The 19,736-nt window shown below is 40.1% G+C and overlaps 1 protein-coding gene across 12 annotated transcripts in view; it reads left to right on the top strand.

The window, feature by feature from the left end:
- The window catches only part of LOC122550811 (periostin-like), a 114,879-nt gene that overhangs the window by 35,976 nt on the left and 59,167 nt on the right, over window positions 1-19,736 (top strand). For all 12 annotated transcript variants that reach the window (XM_043692103.1, XM_043692108.1, XM_043692105.1 and 9 more), the window contains exons 4-10: window positions 1,823-1,980; window positions 2,586-2,750; window positions 4,107-4,253; window positions 6,786-6,927; window positions 10,712-10,924; window positions 12,531-12,665; window positions 15,096-15,244. In XM_043692103.1, the coding sequence (XP_043548038.1) occupies window positions 1,823-1,980; window positions 2,586-2,750; window positions 4,107-4,253; window positions 6,786-6,927; window positions 10,712-10,924; window positions 12,531-12,665; window positions 15,096-15,244 (1,109 nt within the window). The remainder of the gene's footprint in view (window positions 1-1,822; window positions 1,981-2,585; window positions 2,751-4,106; window positions 4,254-6,785; window positions 6,928-10,711; window positions 10,925-12,530; window positions 12,666-15,095; window positions 15,245-19,736) is intronic.

The raw sequence follows: 19,736 nt of genomic DNA, 5'->3' as shown, positions 1-19,736 counted from the left end.
GGTGTTGGACTGGGGTGTACAAAGTTAAGAATCACACAACACTATGTTATAGTCCAACAGGTTTATTTGGGAGCACTAGCTTTCGGAGAGCTGCAAAAGGTAGTGATTCCAAATAAACCTGTCGGACTCTTACCTGGTGTTGTGTGATTTTTAACTTCATGAATTATGTTTACATTGAAGAAAGCTGCTGAAATCTGGAATACCAATGTCAGGTTCTGAAGATAATTATCCACCACATATTTTTTGACTCGACTCATAATTAAATTATTAATCACATGTACTTGACTAATTCTAATGCATCCATCCATCCTGAATGGAAGTAATTGTGGTATCCTTAGTAATCTCCCCTACCTTCTCCATCTCGAGGTACTGGAAATAATTATAGAGCTGCAGTTCCTCTGGACACAGTGAGGCTGAGGATAAATGTAGTATTCCTACTTCCTGCAATAGTCATCCAGAAGTGCTGAAAGTAATTCTAATCTACTTTGAATCAGCATGTTCAATATTGGCAGCCTTCCTATTTTGCGTGGTGCAGTAAATCCTCAAATAAACCTGATGTATCATGCTGTTAATGAATTAAAGAGCTTTTAGAAGTCTTGAGTTGTCATATAAATCATTGAGCATTTGTTTGTCATTGTACAACAGTAGTTAGAGAGTATTTCACCCTGTATTCAGTCATGTTTAACCAATCTATCAAACAAAGTTTAAAAATTTCTAACCAATTGGGCAGTTCTGTGCAACCAGCAGGAATCTATTAGTTTATCCATCACTAGTTTAAAAAAATCCTTTTTTTAAAGCTTTCACCTTCATCCTCCAGCATGTATATTTTCTGCTATTTATTGTACATGAAATGTTAACATTTGAAGGCATTTTTATATTATTATTTAAATGAGATGTTAATTTTTTTCAGAAGGTTTTTATTCCCAGACATAATTTCTTACTAGAATGCTAGCATTAGTGGATGTCATAAAGTCTGAACAGGAGAGTCAGCTACATTTGGGAGAGCTTGCTCCCACAATAGACGGTATGTTACAGTTCACTTGAGGCATCCAAGTTGCTTGTGTCAATATGCACTTTCTACCTGCATGTTGGGGCTAAGAATAGTGACGGCGCAGACGCCAAGGTTATCTCCTTCACATGATTGATCCAGATTCTCTCTCACTCCGACTGCTTGTTGTTGCTATGTTTTAGAAGGTTTTGCAGGTCGACATTCAACCTGCCAGGCTGCACTATGAATATGAATACACCTTTCTCAGCTATGAATGGATTGAAATTGGAACATGTGCCTCAGAGGCAGCGATACCACCCACTGCACTGCCAGACTTCATGCCAGAATAGACACCCTTGATCTAATGTGAATGAAGCAATAAATGAATCTTTGCAACTTCAGTGGGCAACATTAACTCATTGTAGAACATAGTGTTTGGAATTATAATTTGCAATGTAGTGATGTGATTTAATTTCATAAACCAATAATATTTTAAGAGACCTTTGAAATGCAATCACCTGACACACTTTACAATGTTGACAATATAGTGCACTGCCCATCATAAATATATAAAGTCATTTTATTTCCAAAGTAAATTTTATAATAGTTGTCCAAATTCTCCCGAGCAATTGGGAATGCCTGTAATGGAAATGATGATAGGATGACAATTTATGTCATTACTGTAATTGAGTACAACATAGTAGTCGTCTGTTGCTAAGATCAAGTATTATTATTTCAATGTGCAGAACTTCAAAGGTTTACATTGTGTTTGCTGGTATATTTTTCATATGAAGCTCAGATGTGAGTAAAATGCTTCCTTATATTTTTTTTTAGTTGCCCCTATCGATCACGTCTATGGTACTTTGGCTATTGTTGGTGCCAGAAGTACACAGAATTATGCAGACAGGTCTCAGCTCAGAAAAGAGATTGAAGGAGTTGGAACTTTCACCTTCTTTGCACCAAGTGATGAAGCTTGGATGCTGCTGGATGCTGTAAGTTGTTGATAAAATATGTGCCAGAAAAGCAGTCCTTTTCAATAGACAATAAGACTGGGAGAGTTGTGTAAAAATAGCACAAGTTATCTGTTGTCAGTCAGTTTGAACAGATGAGGCTTGAATTCCACTTCTGGCCGATGGCAATCATCAATTGTCAGCCACACTGCAATGTGAGTCTCTGACATCAGAAAATCTCCCTTCAGAGTAAAAATGATTTGTTTTAAAAGGAAATTTCAAACCTACAGAGTTAAACCTCATCATGGTATGATTCAGTTAGCTGTTAGTTTATCTGTGTGAAAGATATTCTGGATTCATGGAAAGAAGAGAAACAACTGAGTTCAATAGCTCAGGATTAAATACAGTATTAAAATAAACTAAATTCATAAACAATTTCTTGGCAGAAGCAAAAAATATTTCTCCATCCATGACTGTTCTTAACACTTAAGTTAAGAGACATTTATTAATAGGTCCACAAATACACTGATATTTTGTGGCATTAATTCATCCATGAAATTATAATCTTGGCTATAACAACAACATTCAAAATTGTAGGCACAAAGAACTGGTTAAATAATTAGTATTATCTTTCTTTTCCCCAACAGGAGATTCGTGATGCACTGTTGAGCAATGTGAACATTGAACTTCTCAATGCTTTGCATTACCATATGGTAGACTATCGTTTATTGACAAAGGATATGAAAGATGGAATGGCTGTACCATCAATGTACAATGACTTCCCCCTTCTCATCAATCATTATTCAAATGGGGTAGGTTTTTACTCTGTTTTACATTATTCACCACTTTTGAAGCTTGTCTGTCCTTCATGTGTGGGAGTCAGAGCTCTGACAGACACAGTCTGATTTTGACTGTGCTTATAATTCTGCTGTTTTGGTTCTTTCCATGATTGTCCCAAACTTCAAAAGCATACCAGGAGTGACATGACAGGTGCTAAAGTTTGTTCTGTTGACTTCAAAACTTCCACACAAATAATTTGCTCCCAGATATGAGTGAAGTATTACACCTCAGCAATGGGAATGCTTAGAATTAGGAACACACAGAGCGGGAAACGGGGGAGGGGGAGGTGGGGTGTACTCTGCAATTCTTCTACCTGAGCCTCAGCAGTGACCAACCTCTGAGCTGCCAGTGCTTCACTAAGGAGCTTAGCACTGAAGTCTGACAACTCTGCAGCCACAAATCCAACCTCACAGCAGAGTAAGGGTTACATTGTCACAGATGACAAAGGCAAACATGGTCATGAATTTTGACTCTGGTGCCTTCTAGCTGGAATAATTTCTTAATTTAACATTCACTGTCGCATCGAGGTGACCATGAAGCTCTCTAGGCAAAGAGACATAACTTTCCGCCCTCACCTGAGATAGGGGATGATGGATGATGGTGAAGGAGGGAAGGATGCTAGGAAATGATATGAAGTTATCTTCTCTAAAGAGTATTGAATCTTTTCTTTAAGTTTCATGGCTGTTTTAACAATTCTTGCTCTTCAATGCACTTTTTATTTAGAAAACTAAGTTCATATTCTGGGTTTGTGATGGAACTGGGGGAAGGGTTGTAGAGCTAAGGCTTTGAATTTACATTTATCTGAAACATTAATCTCATGCAGTAATATTGCCACTTCCCATTGAATGATGTTATAGTGGGGAAACATGTAGATAAGGTGAAGAATGGCCGAAACATGGAATCTTAAAAATCTATGTGGAAGGAGACGATTTGGAGGTGCCGGTGTTGGTCTGGGGTGGGAAATGTTAAAAATCTCACAACACCAGGTTATAGTTCAACAGGTTTATTTGGAAGCACTAGCTTTTGGAGCGCTGCTCCTTCATCAGGGTGATGGAGAAAACATTTCAGCTTCAATGTTGGCTTCAATGAGACAGGTTGAACTGAAATGATGAGACGTTAGTGCCACGGAGGCAAGTTAGTGAAGGAATGCAATGGGAGAAGAAGCTTTGCCTCACGAGATGCAAAGTTTATAATATTGCTTTAGGAACAGTCTTGAAAATGTGGAACTCAGGGTGAAGTGTTTGATGTTTGAAAGCTGTGCACTAAAAAATATCTATCAATTGCTAAAACCCAGACAAAATGCATTTCTCTTCTTTGTACCTTTGCAGATTGTTACAGTGAACTGTGCTAGAGTGATTTATGCAAATCACATTGCGACCAATGGTGTTGTGCACGTCATTGACCGCGTTGTCACAGCAGTTGGTAACACCATTGCAGATGTCATTGAAGGAACTGAAGAGCTTTCATCTCTCAGGGTAAATTGCTGTACAACAAATAACCTAAGCGTCAATATTATGAAGAGTTCCTGATCTCTGATTATCAACACTTTCAATATCAGCTATTATTGAATTTGATCATGATAACTAAATATTTAGTTTAAGATGCTGGGCATACACAAACGTATTGTAGCACTACTAGGTTTAAGCATTTGTTTTATAAATGCTTGCTATTCCACCTGAAAAATTGAATGATCAAGCATAATATAATGAGTTAATGGGAGTGCCAACATGAAATTGTAAGTGAACAAATTGAAGACGATTTTGATCTCGTTCCCATAGCAATGTCTGGAAGTAAAGTAATGAAAATCAGACAGAAATTAGGTTTCCATTTAATTAAGGTCCAATTTAATTTTTGGGTTGAGTTTGGTATGCGAATTTAAAGCCCCACCGCAAAGCAGGTAGGAGGTTAAGGAATGTACTCAGAAGGCACATAAAAGTGCTGCATACTGTGTTTAGGCTCCAGGCATATTGCTCATCAAGTCTTCAGCTTCCTTATGAAACCTGAATTAGGACAAGGTATTGGAAGCGCTTGTGCACTGCTGGACTTGGCCACATCAAGCCAAGTGGAGTGGGCTGCATAAAGATCATTTTTTGGTTTCTTTCTCTATTTCCAGCAAGCACTTAGATTTTCATGTGGTTTTGTGCCAGATGCAGCTGTTTATTTATGCATTCCTCCCTTTCTTTAGTTGGCTGTAGAGGGTTTATCACCAGGCTGAGCTAACAGCTTCACAGGAAGGTGGAACCAGTGTAAGGATGCTTAGCAGATTGGAAAGTTGTCTGCAACCACATTCCAATAATTTTGCAGAGAAAGGTAGCAGTTCCCATTCGGCAGCTGCTGCTGATAAAGCCTCCTATTCTTTGGGATTGAAAACAAATGTGGATTCCTGTCTAACTATATAAAGTAGAATTTTTTAAACATTGAGTCACAGCATGCCATCATTTACATGGCGCTGCATGAAAGATGGCATGTCAATATGACCCTCAACCCAACAAAATTAGCATCATTTCATCATCAGGTGAAAGCCTGAGAGGAACTTTAAAGGTAGCAGTTTCTCTGGCATGTGTAACAGATTCTGTGCAGGGAAAGCAGAGTTAATGTTTCTAGTCCAGTAATCCTTCTTCAGAAGAAGAATTCAGAAACATTAATTTGGCCTATTCTCCACAGATGCTGCCAGACCTGCATGCCTTCTGGGATCACACTCCAGTACAATTTTGAGCCAGCATTATTGATGTGTACAATGATCTATTCAATGGATTCATCTTGTCCCTGTGATTAGCTTGTTGCTGCAACATGGAAATTTTATATCAATTTTGATAGGATAAGGATAAATAAACCATTCTATTAATATATCGTCTAATTCCCAGTAAGATCACATCTGATGTTAATACCACTTATAAATGCATATGCTGATACTTCTTTATTGGACTAAATTGCACTGGCAGTTCGGTGACCATGAATATTTGGCTGATCTTAATAAGCTGACACCACATGTATGGAGTCAGTCTCATGAACAAGTTAGACATGTGTTCACATCTCACGAGTTCTGAAGAAGGGTCACTGGACCCAAAACATTAACTCTATTTTCTTTCTACACATGTTGCCACACCTGCTGAGTTTTTTCAACAATTTCTGTTTTTGTTTCTGATTTCCAGCATCAGCTGTTCTTTCGGGATTTTCTTTTCAAATTAAATTATGAGTGGGTTGTTTCCCATTGTAGAATGAATCTAAAGACTGACAGCAGTTTAAAATGTCAGCCTACATCATTTCTGACTTTTCAAAGTTTGCTAGTGCATTTCAATTCCTTTTGGTTTTGGACAAATGACATAAATCACATTTGTAAAAGAACACTGAAAAAAAACTTATTTAATTAAAAAAAATGACCACTTAACTCTAGACCAGAGATCATTCTACCATCTACTTTTTTCAATGAACAGTTTGATCAAGCTTTATATTGGACCACATTCTGGAGGTGATCTTTCTATTATGTTGCTCGATGGATAAGACGAGGCCATTTATGTTGCCAAAAATAATACTTTTTTTACACAATTGTGGTACCTTATCTTTTTAAAAATTCTTTCATGGGATGTTGGTACTTCTGACAAGGTTACCATCCCTACTTGGTCTTGAACTGATTCTCCTCCAGACTATTTCAGACAGCAGTTAAAAGTCACCCACACTGCAAGGGTCTGGAATCAGATGTAGGCCAGACCAGGTAATGATGGCAGATTTCCTTTCTTAATGATATTAGTTTAATTCTAGTTTTTTTTAAAGTTGAATTCAAATCGCAATGTTGGGAGTCAAAGCCATGTCTCCAAACTATTTGCCTGGAGTTCTGCATTACCATCCCAGTAAAAGAAACATTATGCCACTGCTTTGACTTGCTTTCATTTCAGGGATGCATTTTAACTATGGATCATTAAAACATTAGGATGTATGTTCTTATATAGGAAACTAAAATGTCAAGGATTGTAACTTATTGGACACTATCTAATGTATTTTCCTTTCAGGCTGCTGCCATTGCCTCTGGGTTGCTTGAAACCCTACGCAAAGATGGACATTACACTGTTTTTGCTCCTACCAATGAAGCCTTTGACAAACTTTCACGAGACGTTCTGGAGCGCATCTTAAGTGACCCTGTGGCACTGAAAGGTACTTTGTTAAATGATGCACAATGCAATAAATGACTCAGCAAAGTCATCTAGTTCAAAGAAAACATTTGGATTCCTCCTTTTTATTGATGCCATACCTGCATTCCACAACTTACTTTGGTTTGTGTCAGGATTTGCATTTCAGCTGTGTTAAAATGGTTGTCAGCCAAATAGACATGAGGACATAGATCTTGACTTTGTTCAACAGTGTAAAGTCAATGATAGCGATTCAGCAATCCATTGAGGTTAATGAAATAAAATTCTGGAGAGGTTTAGGACAGGCTACTAGCTCACACCATACATTTCATCCTGAAGCACAAAGATTTGTCCCAATGTGGTTTCAGAATTGTCTGCAAAGAGTTTTTTTAAATTAACATTTTGCTGATCACAAATCCAGTCATGATGCTTTGTAAACAGATAGTGTAAAGAATGGCAGAATAGCCTTTGGTGATTCTGCAAATAAAAAACTTTGCATGTACTGGACAAGTCCAAAGATGTGCGGGTTAGGTGAATTGGCTATGCTAAATTGCCCGTAGTGTTAGGTGTGAATGTAGGGGAATGGGTCTGGGTGAGTTGCTCTTCGGAGGGTCGGTGTGGACTTCTTGGGACGAAGGGCCTGTTTCTACACCGTAGGGAATCTAATCTAATCTAATTAGAAAGGATATTCAAGACAAATCCAAATTTTTTATAAGTTAATTTTATTAAGTTTTGAATGTCTTGACTGATGCATTTAAAACTGTTTCTTATTAGCTGGCTGAGCATTTCTGGACATTACATGAATTATGGGTTTTGGATATTCTTTTTTGAAATCCAGTGATTAAAAATCACTTTATTCAAAATAAAGCCAGAAGTTTTGACAAGATTTCTCCTCTGTTATCTATCTCTCTCTCTCTCTCTCTGTATGCTTAGATTTTGTTCCTCAAAATCTGTTGGAGAAAGTGCAGTGCCCACTTAAGGTTAGCTCCAAAAACGATTTGGGTGAATGTTTTGCTTGTCTCAGATGAGTTCCTACTTGCACTTGTCATCACTAGAGTTTCAGTGATGCTATCTTTTGGATGAGACATTGACCTCCTCAGGTGGCTGTGAAAGATTCCATGGCATTATGTCAACCAGCAGCAGCAGAGATAACCTCATTAACTTGGTCAATGTTTATCTCTCAATCAGTATCACAAAAACAGATTATCATGTTATAATTACATTGCTGTTAGTGAAAGCTTGCTGTGCATTTCCTGCTTTATAACAGTTCTCCATTATCTTAAGCAGCTGGAAGAATGCTACCATCACCACAGGCACATCAAAAACTCTTCTTTGCATGTTTAGTGCTTTTGTGGTTATGAGAAGTGTTCTATAAATCATGGTGCTACAGCACAGAGTGAGGCTGCCTTATCCTGATCAATTCTATGAGAGCATTTCAACTATGATGGTTCAGTGGTTAGCACTGCTGTCTCACAGCACTAGGAGTCTGGGTTCGATTCCATTCTTGGATGACTGACTGTATGGAGCTTGCACGCTCTCCCTGTGTCTGCATGGGTTTCTGCTAGGTGCTATGGTTTACTCCTGCAGTTCAAAGATGTGAAGTTAGGAGGATTGGCCATACTAAATTACCCATGGTGTGTAGGTTAGATGCATTAGCCACTGGAAATGCAGAGTGGGTAGGTGTGGACTTGTTGGGCTGAATGGCCTGTTTCCACACTGTAGGGATTCTATAATAATAAATTAATAATCCTGCTATCTTACACCTTTCCCTGTAGCCCTGCATATTTTTCTATTCAGATACTTGTGAAATTCTGTATTGAAAGTCACGATTAAAACCACATAACATGCTCATGCTGTGTATTTGACCCTAACAACTTGCAATGCAATGAATTGTTTCTGCCTGTCAATTTTGGTTCATTTCTTATTCACTTTGTATCCAGGGTTCTCTGGTTGTGAACAGCAAGCTCCCTTCCAAACAGCATGGCAGGTCACCTACACTTGCAAATAATGCACCAATTCTGAAAGACAGCTTACCATCACCTTCTCAAGGGCAATTAGGAATGCGTAATTAATACTTGCCTAGTTAGTGACGCCGATATCTCATGAACGATTTTTTTAAAATTGTTTCTCCATTGGTTCTGGCCAGACCTCTTACGATTTTGAACATCTCTAGCAAAACTTCTGTTAACTCACTCTTCTCGAAAGCGAGCAGTCACACCACCATTCTATCCTCATGTCTGAAGTATCACGCCACTTGAACAAAAACAATGTTTTCTATATTCTCCCTATAATGCATTCACATCTTCAATGAAATATGGTGTCCCACACAGAATACCAGCTTAAGTTGACATCAAAGCAGCGTTTTGCAAAGATTCACTATAACATCTTTGGACAAGATGAGAAATAGCTGCTGCCATAGGAGAGAGATATCTGAAGAATGTTAAAGAGACATGGAGCTAGAAACAGACTAAATGAGCCTCCTTCCTTTATGCCTATCAACAACACACTTCAAGTTAAATCTTCACCACATGGTTGAGGTAGTTAAAATTGGTTTTCCTCCCTCTTTTGGACTATTAACATGTCAAACTTGCTCATAATTAATTGTCTCCAGACATCATGAATTCACCATCTCCAGAGCTTTTCGAGGCCAATTCTTTTGGCAAAATTGTAGCAGACATCCTCTTTAAACTACTGTTAATTGATCCCTATGCTTGTGCTTGATACACACATCGCTAAAACTGTACCTTAATCATTCATGGTTAACAGTGTCCAGTCACGGATTTCCTTTCACAGGCTTCCTTCGCGCATGGTGAGAAGACATCTGGACTGAAATATAATTCACACCCCATCACTCATCACCCACCATTCCATCTCCCCTGTTAAACCTAGGAAGCCTATAGCTCCATGAACAGTTGGACTCTCAACAATTCAACCTGATAGTTAACTCTTGATTCCCCAATAAAATGCAGAAATCATTTGAATCCAATGAATTGACAAAATCCACCAAGCAATTTAAAAATCTCTCTCCCTTTTTAATTCCATCTTTCATTTTTATTTCAGTAGGACCTAAGTTTTATTTTATATTTTGAGGCTTAAAACACTCCCATGCTCTTCCTGAAATCACCAATGTGGCTGCTACATTGGATATGTGTGCATGAAATGTTCAGTTATTGAGTGTTTTGCATTTAATACCGATTATTTTTTGTGGCTCTGGTCCAAATAGTACGTTTGCTCGATTTTAATTTCTGTTCATTTCTTCTCAGCAATAACTGGCAAATGAATGGTTACAAATCCATTCACAACATATTCCCACAGCTGCCTGAATTCTGGCATTGGGATAGTTGCCTGGCTCGATGGAGCAAGATCCAAATTTGATGTGATAGAGTTGTGTTCCAATGACACCATTTTATATTGGCCTGATTTTTAATCCTGTGGAGTCTTGATCCCTCCATAGAAGCCATGACTCTGATCACAGCCAGCCCAATCAGTCAAGTTCATTTTACTTTATGAAGTGTTGAGACACAAGGACATCATGGGACTTAAGTTCAGGATTTCAACCCCTTTCCCCTTCTCTGGTCCTGGAACAACCCAGTAGCAAACTATATCCCAATTCCTCTCCCTGTTCTTGATTTGTACTGTGAAGAACCATTTACATAGTTCCCTGCCAGCTCTGTGACTCTCCCACAACACAAACTTCAACTCCGAGCAGTGACGTAAATTCACAGCAGAATTCAAGCAACTTTCAGTAATGGAGAGTGTTGAATCTGATCATCAGTTTTATACTTTAATCTTTTGTCATTTTCTTGCAGCTATGCTGAACTATCATATTCTCAACTCTGTTCAGTGTTCAGAAGCCATAATGTCTGGATCCACCTACACTACCATAGAAGGAACAAATATAGAGATTGGATGCGATGGTGATAGTCTTACTGTTAATGGGCAAAAGATGGTCAATCGCAAAGACATTGTGACGAGCAATGGTGTCATTCACTTAATTGATAAAGTGTTAATTCCAGATGCAGGTAATTGGTGAAAGGCAGCGGGTGGTAGAATAAATTACAGTAAATGTTGCATTTCTGGCTTTTGACAATTAAATACATATTAAACATAATAAATTTCTTTGTTTAAATATGAAGTCAGTACTAATGGTGAATACCATTCTTATAAAAATCAATGTTTGCTGAATAAGAAGCATAATTATGAATTTGTACTGATTTTAAAACTAACCACTTATTACTGGAATTAATTTATGATGCTGAAATCGTTGTTCATAAATGTAATTAGAATATAAAAGATAATTAGTCAGAAGTCAGATTTGAACCAGTTATTAAATACACACAATCACATTAATACAATGGATCAGTTGGAAATGACAGTATAAAAGTTCATTGTAAAAGCTTAGGTGCTATCCCTGATGACACTGATACTGCATTGGCTGGCTTACAGTCAGCTTTAGACCTCATTTTCTTCCTTGCAGGAAATAATTTGATAGTATTTATGGAACTAGAGCTAAGAATGACCATAAAAGGCCATCACAAGCAAGCCGAAATTATATCCTGCCCAACAATCAGACAGGCAATTTTTTTCATTTAATTATTGAGCTCATTAGTACAAGTATTCAAATTATGGAAAAACAAAGTATTATTATTTCGGCCCCTCGTCAGTTTAGTACATTTCAAATTGCCCTTAGCCTTCCAATAAAAAACAAATGTAGTCTTTCTTCATAGAAAAAGTTCTCTTTTCTGGCAACATCCTCATAAATTTTCTCTGTGCTCTGTGCAGTGGGATCACATATTTCCACAATGTGGTGACTAGAAATGAATGCAGAATTCTACCTGTGGTCAAACTAGTGCGTTGAACAGTTCCAACATCATTTTTGTACTGTCATTGATAAAGGAAATTATTCCATGTGCCTTTCTAATCACTTTAGTTATCTGTTCAAACTATAATAGAACAAGCTCTGATCACAAACACGCTCTTGACAATTACCCTCCTCTTCTGACTACTGAGCCACTTTTGCCAGTTTCCCACCAATCCCTTGGACTTTGCTTTTGTGTTAAGTCTGACTCATGGGGCATTATCAAAGGCTTTGCTAAAACCTGTACAAACTTCATCAAAAGCATTATCCTCACTGACTTTCCTTGTTCGCTGATCAAAGAATTCAATCAAATTATTCAGACCCAACCTGCCTTTTACAGTTGTGCTGATTGAGCCAGATTAATCACTGCCTGTCTAAGTGATGGTTGATATTATTATCTCAGAACCTATTCCAATAAATTTCCCCTGCCCCACTAGGGTTAGGCTGACCAGCCTATCCTTTTCACTCTTTTTAAACAATGGTGGAATGATAGCACTCTGTCAGTCTTCCGACACTGTGCCTGTAACCAGAAAGGAGGGAAAATGACGATCAGGGCTTCCAATATTTCTTCTCTTGGTCTCTTAAAAATACCTTTAAAATCTTTTAGTGCCCCATTTGTCATTGAAGTCATGACATGACTGGTCAACTGAAATGGGGACAATTGTTTAGAGAGCTGAAATGAGTTGAATGGTTGATTTAATACAAACTCATTTATAGGAAATCTGATAAGCTGTACAAACACTGATGCCTTTCTCTTATTGCACTTTAAGCTATGCAGGTCTTGGAGCTGACTAATGGCAAACAGACCACATTTTATGACTTAATGAAGGAAACTGGAATTTCTGCTGCTCTTGCTGAAAATAAGGAATACACAATCCTTGCTCCCATGAATGATGCTTTCAATGGTAAATCATCTCTGTCAAATATTTAATGCAGCACGTTGATTTTGATTATGGAAGAAATTTAAGCTGGCTGTTCTAAATGGTTTGCTGCCTCGTTTAGAATACCAGACAAACAAGTTTAATCTCAGCATGTTAATCTATTGTACAAGAATATTAGGAACGTTAATTTTCAGGCCATTGTATTGCTTGCTTCTGTCATTTGAGTGCTAAAAGAATTACTTACAGTTGAAGACATTCTCCTGATCAGGATAATTCTAATCACTTCTGTATTGAAGGAAGTATCACCTACCCACATTCCACACCCATCAAGGGTTAAGCAAGCTGCTGGCTAATCAGAAAGCCAGCAGGACTCTAGTACCACTGGAAGTAATGGCCACTGTAGGGACTGCAGCCTGTCCATCACAAGGAGCAGCATGATAGCAAGATCCAAAGGTGAATCAGGGCAGCTTCATTGGGACCAATCAAGCATGCTTCAGTGAGGGGATATTTTGATGACTTGTTCAATTAACTTTAATCAATGCTAGGAGCAGAATTAGGTCATTTGGCCCATCCAATCTGTTCCACCATTCAATCATGGCTGATTTGTTTCATGATTCCATTCTCCTGCCTTCTTCCTGTAGCCTTCAATTCCCTTACCCATCAAGAACCTATCTTTCTCTGTCTTAAATACACTCAATGACTTGATCTCCATAGCATTTCGTGGCAATGAGTTCTTCAGAGTCATCACCCTCTGGCTGAAGAGATCCCTTCTCATCTCGGTTCCAAAGGGTTATCCCTTCACTCTGAGGCGATGCCGTTGGGTCTAGTCTCTCCTGCTAGAGGAAACATCTTCTCCACATCCTTTATATCCAGGTCTCTCAGTAAGTTTCAATCAGATCCTCCCTCATTCTTTTAAATTCTATTGACTACAGACCTAAAGACCTCAACCGCACCTCATACAAAAAGTCTTTCATTCACAAGATCATTCTTGTAAACCTCCTCTGGATCCCTTCCAATGCCAGCATAGCCTTCCTTAGTTACAGGGCCCAAACTACTCACAATATTCCAAATGCAGAGCCCATAATGCTTCAGCAGCACATCTCTGCTCTTACATTCTAGTCTTCTTGAAATGAATGCCAACATTGCATTTGCCTTCCCAACTGTTAACTGAACCTGCATGTTAACTTTCAGCGAATTGTGAACTAGGACTCCCAAGTATAGAGTCAGAGAGTCATACAAGATGGAAACACACCCCTCGGTCCAACTCGGCCATGCCAACCAAATTTCCCAAACTAAACTCATCCCATTTGCCTGCATTTGGCCCATATCCCTCTAAATCTATCCTATTTATGTACCTGTCCAAATGTCTTTTAAATGTCGCAAATGTACCTGCATCTAACACTTCCTCTGGTAGTTCACTTTTTGCTTCAGATTTCTGAAACCATTCCCTACTTAAAAAATAGTCTATACTTCTTTTCTTCCTATCAAAGTGCATAACCCCACAATTTCCCACATTGTATTTCATCTGTCATTTCTTTGGTCACTCTCCCAGCCTGTGCACATCCTTCTGTTGCTTCCCCACATGGTCAACATTACCAGTCCCTCCAGCAAACAGAGCCACTACGCCCTCAGTTCCTTCAGCCAGATCATTAAGGTATATGGTTGTGGTCCCAACTCTGACCTCAACTGGTCACTGGCAGCTGCCCTGAAATAAGCTTCTTGATCCCTATTCTCTGCTTTCTGCCAGTCAGCCAATCCTCTATTCATGCCAGAACCTTATCCCTAACACCATGGACTCTTATTTAGCACCTTGTCAAAGGCCTTCTGGAAATCCAAATAGATCACGTCCATTGGCTCTCCTTTGTCTAATTGGCTCGATACCTCCTCGACTAATTCTCACAGAGTTACCATGCACTCTGAGTATTCTGCAATCTCATCCTTAATAATGGACTCTAAGATCTTACCAACAACTGAGGTCAGGCTAACCAGCCTATAGTTTCCTGTTTTCTGCCTCCCGCCCTTCTTAAACAAGGGTGTTACATTAACTATCTTCCAGTCTTCTGGGACCCTCCCTGACTCCAGCGATTCCTGACAGGTCACCACCAATGCCTATATAATCTCCTCAGCTATCTCCCTGATTGATTTAAACAATTAAAATCTGACAATTTAAAGGAATCAAGTTAGCAAATAATATTCCGGTTTCATGACTGACTTTAATGTAGGTGTAGACTTGTGTGATAACCAGTTTTTCAGATATGTCCAAGTAACTGCTCTTTAGGCAAAAATATCCTCACAAACTGTCACAGGTGTTGAATTAACCGTAATACGACTAGAAGGAATAGCAATTTAATTTAACAGTGAACTCAAGTAGTACCTCTTCCTTCAACTTGGATTTCTCATGGCTGCAGAGACTGTTCAATTTTGAATGAATCTTTCCCATTTCTATTTTGACAGCCGAAGTTATGGGACTTGATCAGCGAATACTAAAACTAATCCTGAGAAACCACATTTTGAAAATGAAGGTGGTCCTCAATGAGTTGTACAGTGGACAACGGCTGGAGACATTAGACGGAAATTTCCTCAGAGTTTTTATCTTCCGCACTGTAAGTACACTAGGCCAGAATTTCAATGTGCTTTGCTGGGGTATATTCCAGCAAGCATATTGGTCTGATGCATAGCCCCACAGCTTTCCATTACAATTTCTCAATAACACATATCTTATTTTTTGGTTAGAGGGGGAGGGAAGAATAGAAACACTACAGTAATGTAGCGTTTGGGGCTTACCATTCCTTGACATCGCTCCACTGTTCAGTCATGGTGACTGAGTTGCCTTCTCCCAGAATGCTCCTCTGCCACCCTCTATTGGAGGGGCAGGAAGAGGGGACATACCTGGCAAGCAAAGCTCCCTTCCTCTTACTCACCCAAGACTGTCAAATGAAAATTTCATCAGCCATAACCTATTCATTTACACTATACTTTTTATTCTGCCGTTTTATGCAATATTTCAAATAGAAGACATTGTAAGGGAAATTTGAAGAAATACTGAATTTGGAAATTTGAAAATCAATATCTCCGTAATGCTCAAACAAATTGTGCAGATACTTTGAATTAACAAAGATTAGAAAGCTGTTGGGAGAAAAAGAAAAATCAAGTCCTGAATTAAATCATTATAGTTTGAATTTAAATAGAATTATTCAGTACAAAAATTAAAAAGTACTGAAAACATTTAGTGAAAAAAATAGATTTTCCAGAGTTGTTTCTTGTAAATTTATTTGTGTCATAAGCATGCCCTTTTTGTGACTAAAAAAGTCGACACGAAAATAAAACTCATCAGTAGATTTATCAGCATCTACAATGGAAAAGATAAGTGATGTCTAGGAAAATGAGCATTTGTCAGAATTGAAAACTGCAGGATAAGCAATATCCATTCAACCATCCACTAAACAACACATGGAATGTTTTCTTCCTTGGGTGGATTGAGTAATGATAAGAAAGATGGGAAAACACTGAGAAATACCCTCTCTGTTCCTGGGTTAACTCGAGACACCACTTCAGCCATTCAACAATTTCCCCAGATCTCAGGGATACCAATGACTTGCATGTTTCTGCCATCTGGCTTAAAGAGCAAGCGGAAGTGCGTATCTTGTGCAACGACACAGGCTGCTTTTGCACTCATATATATATGCATCTAACAGTTCTTACTTTCTTAACACTGACTGACTTTGTGCTTGCTCAGAGGCTGCTAGCCTTGAACCACTTCAAATTGCTTTCTTAGTGCATGATTACTGACCCTCAGGCTGTCAGCTGCTGTGTGGCTTGTACTGCTTTCTTAGCACACAAAGTCTTCAGTGCTCAGTCACTGTCTGCCAGCCTCTGTGACTTGCATTACACTTGTTGCAATTTGTAGAGGAAGAGGCAGACAGCTTATTAAGGTTGGGAGCATTGAACAGTCATGGGGATGCAGATGTCACTCTACAGCTTCACGAAACATAACTTCAACCCTGTAACATGTGACAGCAGTTTACATGGCAAATGCACTGTGTATACTTCAACCAAATGGCCATTTGTGTAAGTCCTAAGTGGTGACTGCAGCCAGCAGAGTGGACCATCACAGTCAGTCAGGGGTATCATCTGCTTCCAGGTTGACTGTGGTCAGTCAGGACTTGGACCTTCTAGACCCCTGCCATTCTGAATCATTGCAGTCAGTGGGATTGGGCTGTCCTGCAGGTCCGATGTCTTTTTTGGAAAACAAATTATGTTTTTCTATCTTACAATAAAAAGAAAATAACCTCACACTTCTCCACATTGTACCATCTGCTGCCTTTTTGCCCATTCATTTAACCTCATTGCAGCCTCCATTTTTTCTCCTGACAGGGTGCCTTCCCACCTATCCTTGTATCATCTGCAACCATGATAAACTGCTCTGTACGTCTGTGTCTAAATGATGTGATTGTAAATAAGCCCCATATCTCAAGAAGGATGTACTGGTCCTGGAGCATGTTCAGAGGAGGTTGAGAATGGTCCCAGGAATGAAAAGCTTAACTTATGAGGAACGTTTGAGGATTCTGGGTCTGTACTCAATGGAGTTTAGAAGGATGGCGGGAGATCTAACTGAAAGGCCTGGACAGAGTGGATGTTGGGAAGATGTTACCATTGGGAGCAGAGACTAGGACCTGAGGGCACAGCCTTAAAGTAAAAGGATGACCTTTTAGAACAGAGATAAGGAGAAACGTCTTCAGCCAGACAGTGGTGAATCTATGGAATTCCTTGCTGCAGAAGGCTGTGGAGACCAGGTCATTGAGTAAATTAAAGACAGAGATAGAGAGGTTATTGAGCATCAATGGGATCAAGGGTAATGGGGAGAAAGCAGGAGAATGGGGAGGAGAAACTTATCAGCCATGATTGAATGGTGGAGTAGACTCGATGGGCTGAATGGCCGAATTTCTGCCCCAAGTCTTTTAGACATATTGAAGGAGATTGCATTCAGTAGTTCCACTTTACATAGTCTCAAAAGCATATGTAACTTTGTAAAGCAGGATTTCCCTTTCATAAAACCATGCTAATTTTCATATTCATGTTATGCTTTGTGAAGTGAATTACTAAGACTTACATAAAAATAGATTCCAATACTTACTTCATGATTTATGTCAGACGAATTGATCTATGTTTCCTGTCTCCTTTATTTCTTGAATAGCACTGTTACATTTGCTGACTTTCAGGTTAGAAATTACAACTTTAATGCCATTTACAGCAATCAGTACCTCAAAAGTAATCACTGTAGTCAAGGGAGTTCCGCCTAGAATATTTAAGTGGACAGACAGATAGTTGAAAGCAGTTGGTGGCGTCAATTAGAGACGTCACTGCACTGAAGCGTAGGAACTCAATGCTTCAGTGAGACCCACTGCACACTCCTGCCAGTCCATTTCACAGGAACATTGACTCACAGCACACTCCTCCCTGCACATTTCACAGGGACACTCATTCACAGCACACTCCACCCAGTCCATTTCACAGTGACACTCACTCACTGCACACTCCTCCCAGTCCATTTCACAGGGACACTCATTCACAGCACACTCCTCTCAGTCCATAACACAGGGACACTCACTCACTGCACAGTTCTCCCAGTCCATTTCACAGTGACACTCGCTCATAGCACACTCCTCCCAGTCCAGTTTACGGGGAAACTCACTCACTGCACACTCCTCCCAGTGCATTTCACAGTGAAACTCACTCACTGCGCAATCCTCCCAGCACATTTCACAGGAACACTGACTCACTGCACACTCCTCCGAGCCCATTTCACAGTGACACTGACTCATTGCACACTCCTCCTGTCCAGATCACATTGACACTCACTCAAGGCACACTCCTCACAGTCCATTTCACAGGGATACTCACTCACTGTACTCCCCTCCCAGTCCATTTCACAGTGACACTCTCTCACAGCACTCTCCTCCCTGTCCATTTCACAGGGACACTGACTCATTGCACACTCCTCCCAGCCCATTTCACAGTGACACTTACTCATTGCACACTCCTCCTGTCCAGATCACATTGACACTCACTCAAGGCACACTCCTCCCAGTCGAATTCACCAGGACACTCACTCACGGCAGACTCCTCCCAGTGCATTTCACAGTGAGACTCACTCACTGCACACTCCTCCCAGCCCATTTCACAGTGACACTCACTCACTGCACACTCCTACCAGCCCATTTCACAATGACACTCCCAGTCCATTTCACAGTGACACAGACTCACTGCACACTCCTCCAAGCCCAATTCACAGTTACACTCTCTCACAGCACACTCCTCTCAGTCCATATCACAGGGACACTCACTCACTGCACAGTTCTCCCAGTCCATTTCACAGTTACACTTACTCATTGCACACTCCTCCTGTCCAGATCACATTGACACTCACTCAAGGCACACTCCTCCCAGCCCAGTTCACAGGGACACTCACTCACTGCACACTCCTCCCAGTCCAATTCACCAGGACACTCACTCACGGCACACTCCTCCCAGCCCAGTTCACAGGGACACTCACTCACTGCACACTCCTCCCAGCCCATTTCACAGTGACACTTACCCATTGCACTCTCCTCCTTTCCGATCACATTGACACTCGCTCAAGGCACACTCCTCCCAGTCCATTTCACAGGGACACCGACTCACTGCACTCTCCTCCCAGCCCATTTCACAGTGACACTTACCCATTGCACACTCCTTCTGTCCAGATCACATTGACACTCTCTCAAGGCACACTCTTCCCAATCCATTTCACTGGGACACTCACTCACTGCACTCCCCTCCCAGTCCATTTCACAGGGACACTCAGTCACTGCATACTCCTCCCAGTCCCTTTCACGGGGGCACTCACTCACTGCACACTCCTCCCAGCCCAGTTCAGAGGGACACTCACTCACTGCACACTCCTCCCAGTCCAATTCACAGGGACACTCATTCACTGTACACTCCTCCCAGTCAATTTCACAGGGACACTCACTCACTGCACACTCCTCGCAGCCCATTTCACAGTGTGACGCACACACTGCACACTCCTCCCAGTCCAATTCACTGGGACACACA

This window comes from Chiloscyllium plagiosum, chromosome 6, assembly GCF_004010195.1.
Source record: "Chiloscyllium plagiosum isolate BGI_BamShark_2017 chromosome 6, ASM401019v2, whole genome shotgun sequence".
Taxonomy (NCBI): Eukaryota; Metazoa; Chordata; class Chondrichthyes; order Orectolobiformes; family Hemiscylliidae; genus Chiloscyllium; species Chiloscyllium plagiosum.
The sequence above is the reverse complement of the archived record's forward strand: the minus strand, read 5'-3'. Positions and strand labels throughout refer to the sequence as shown.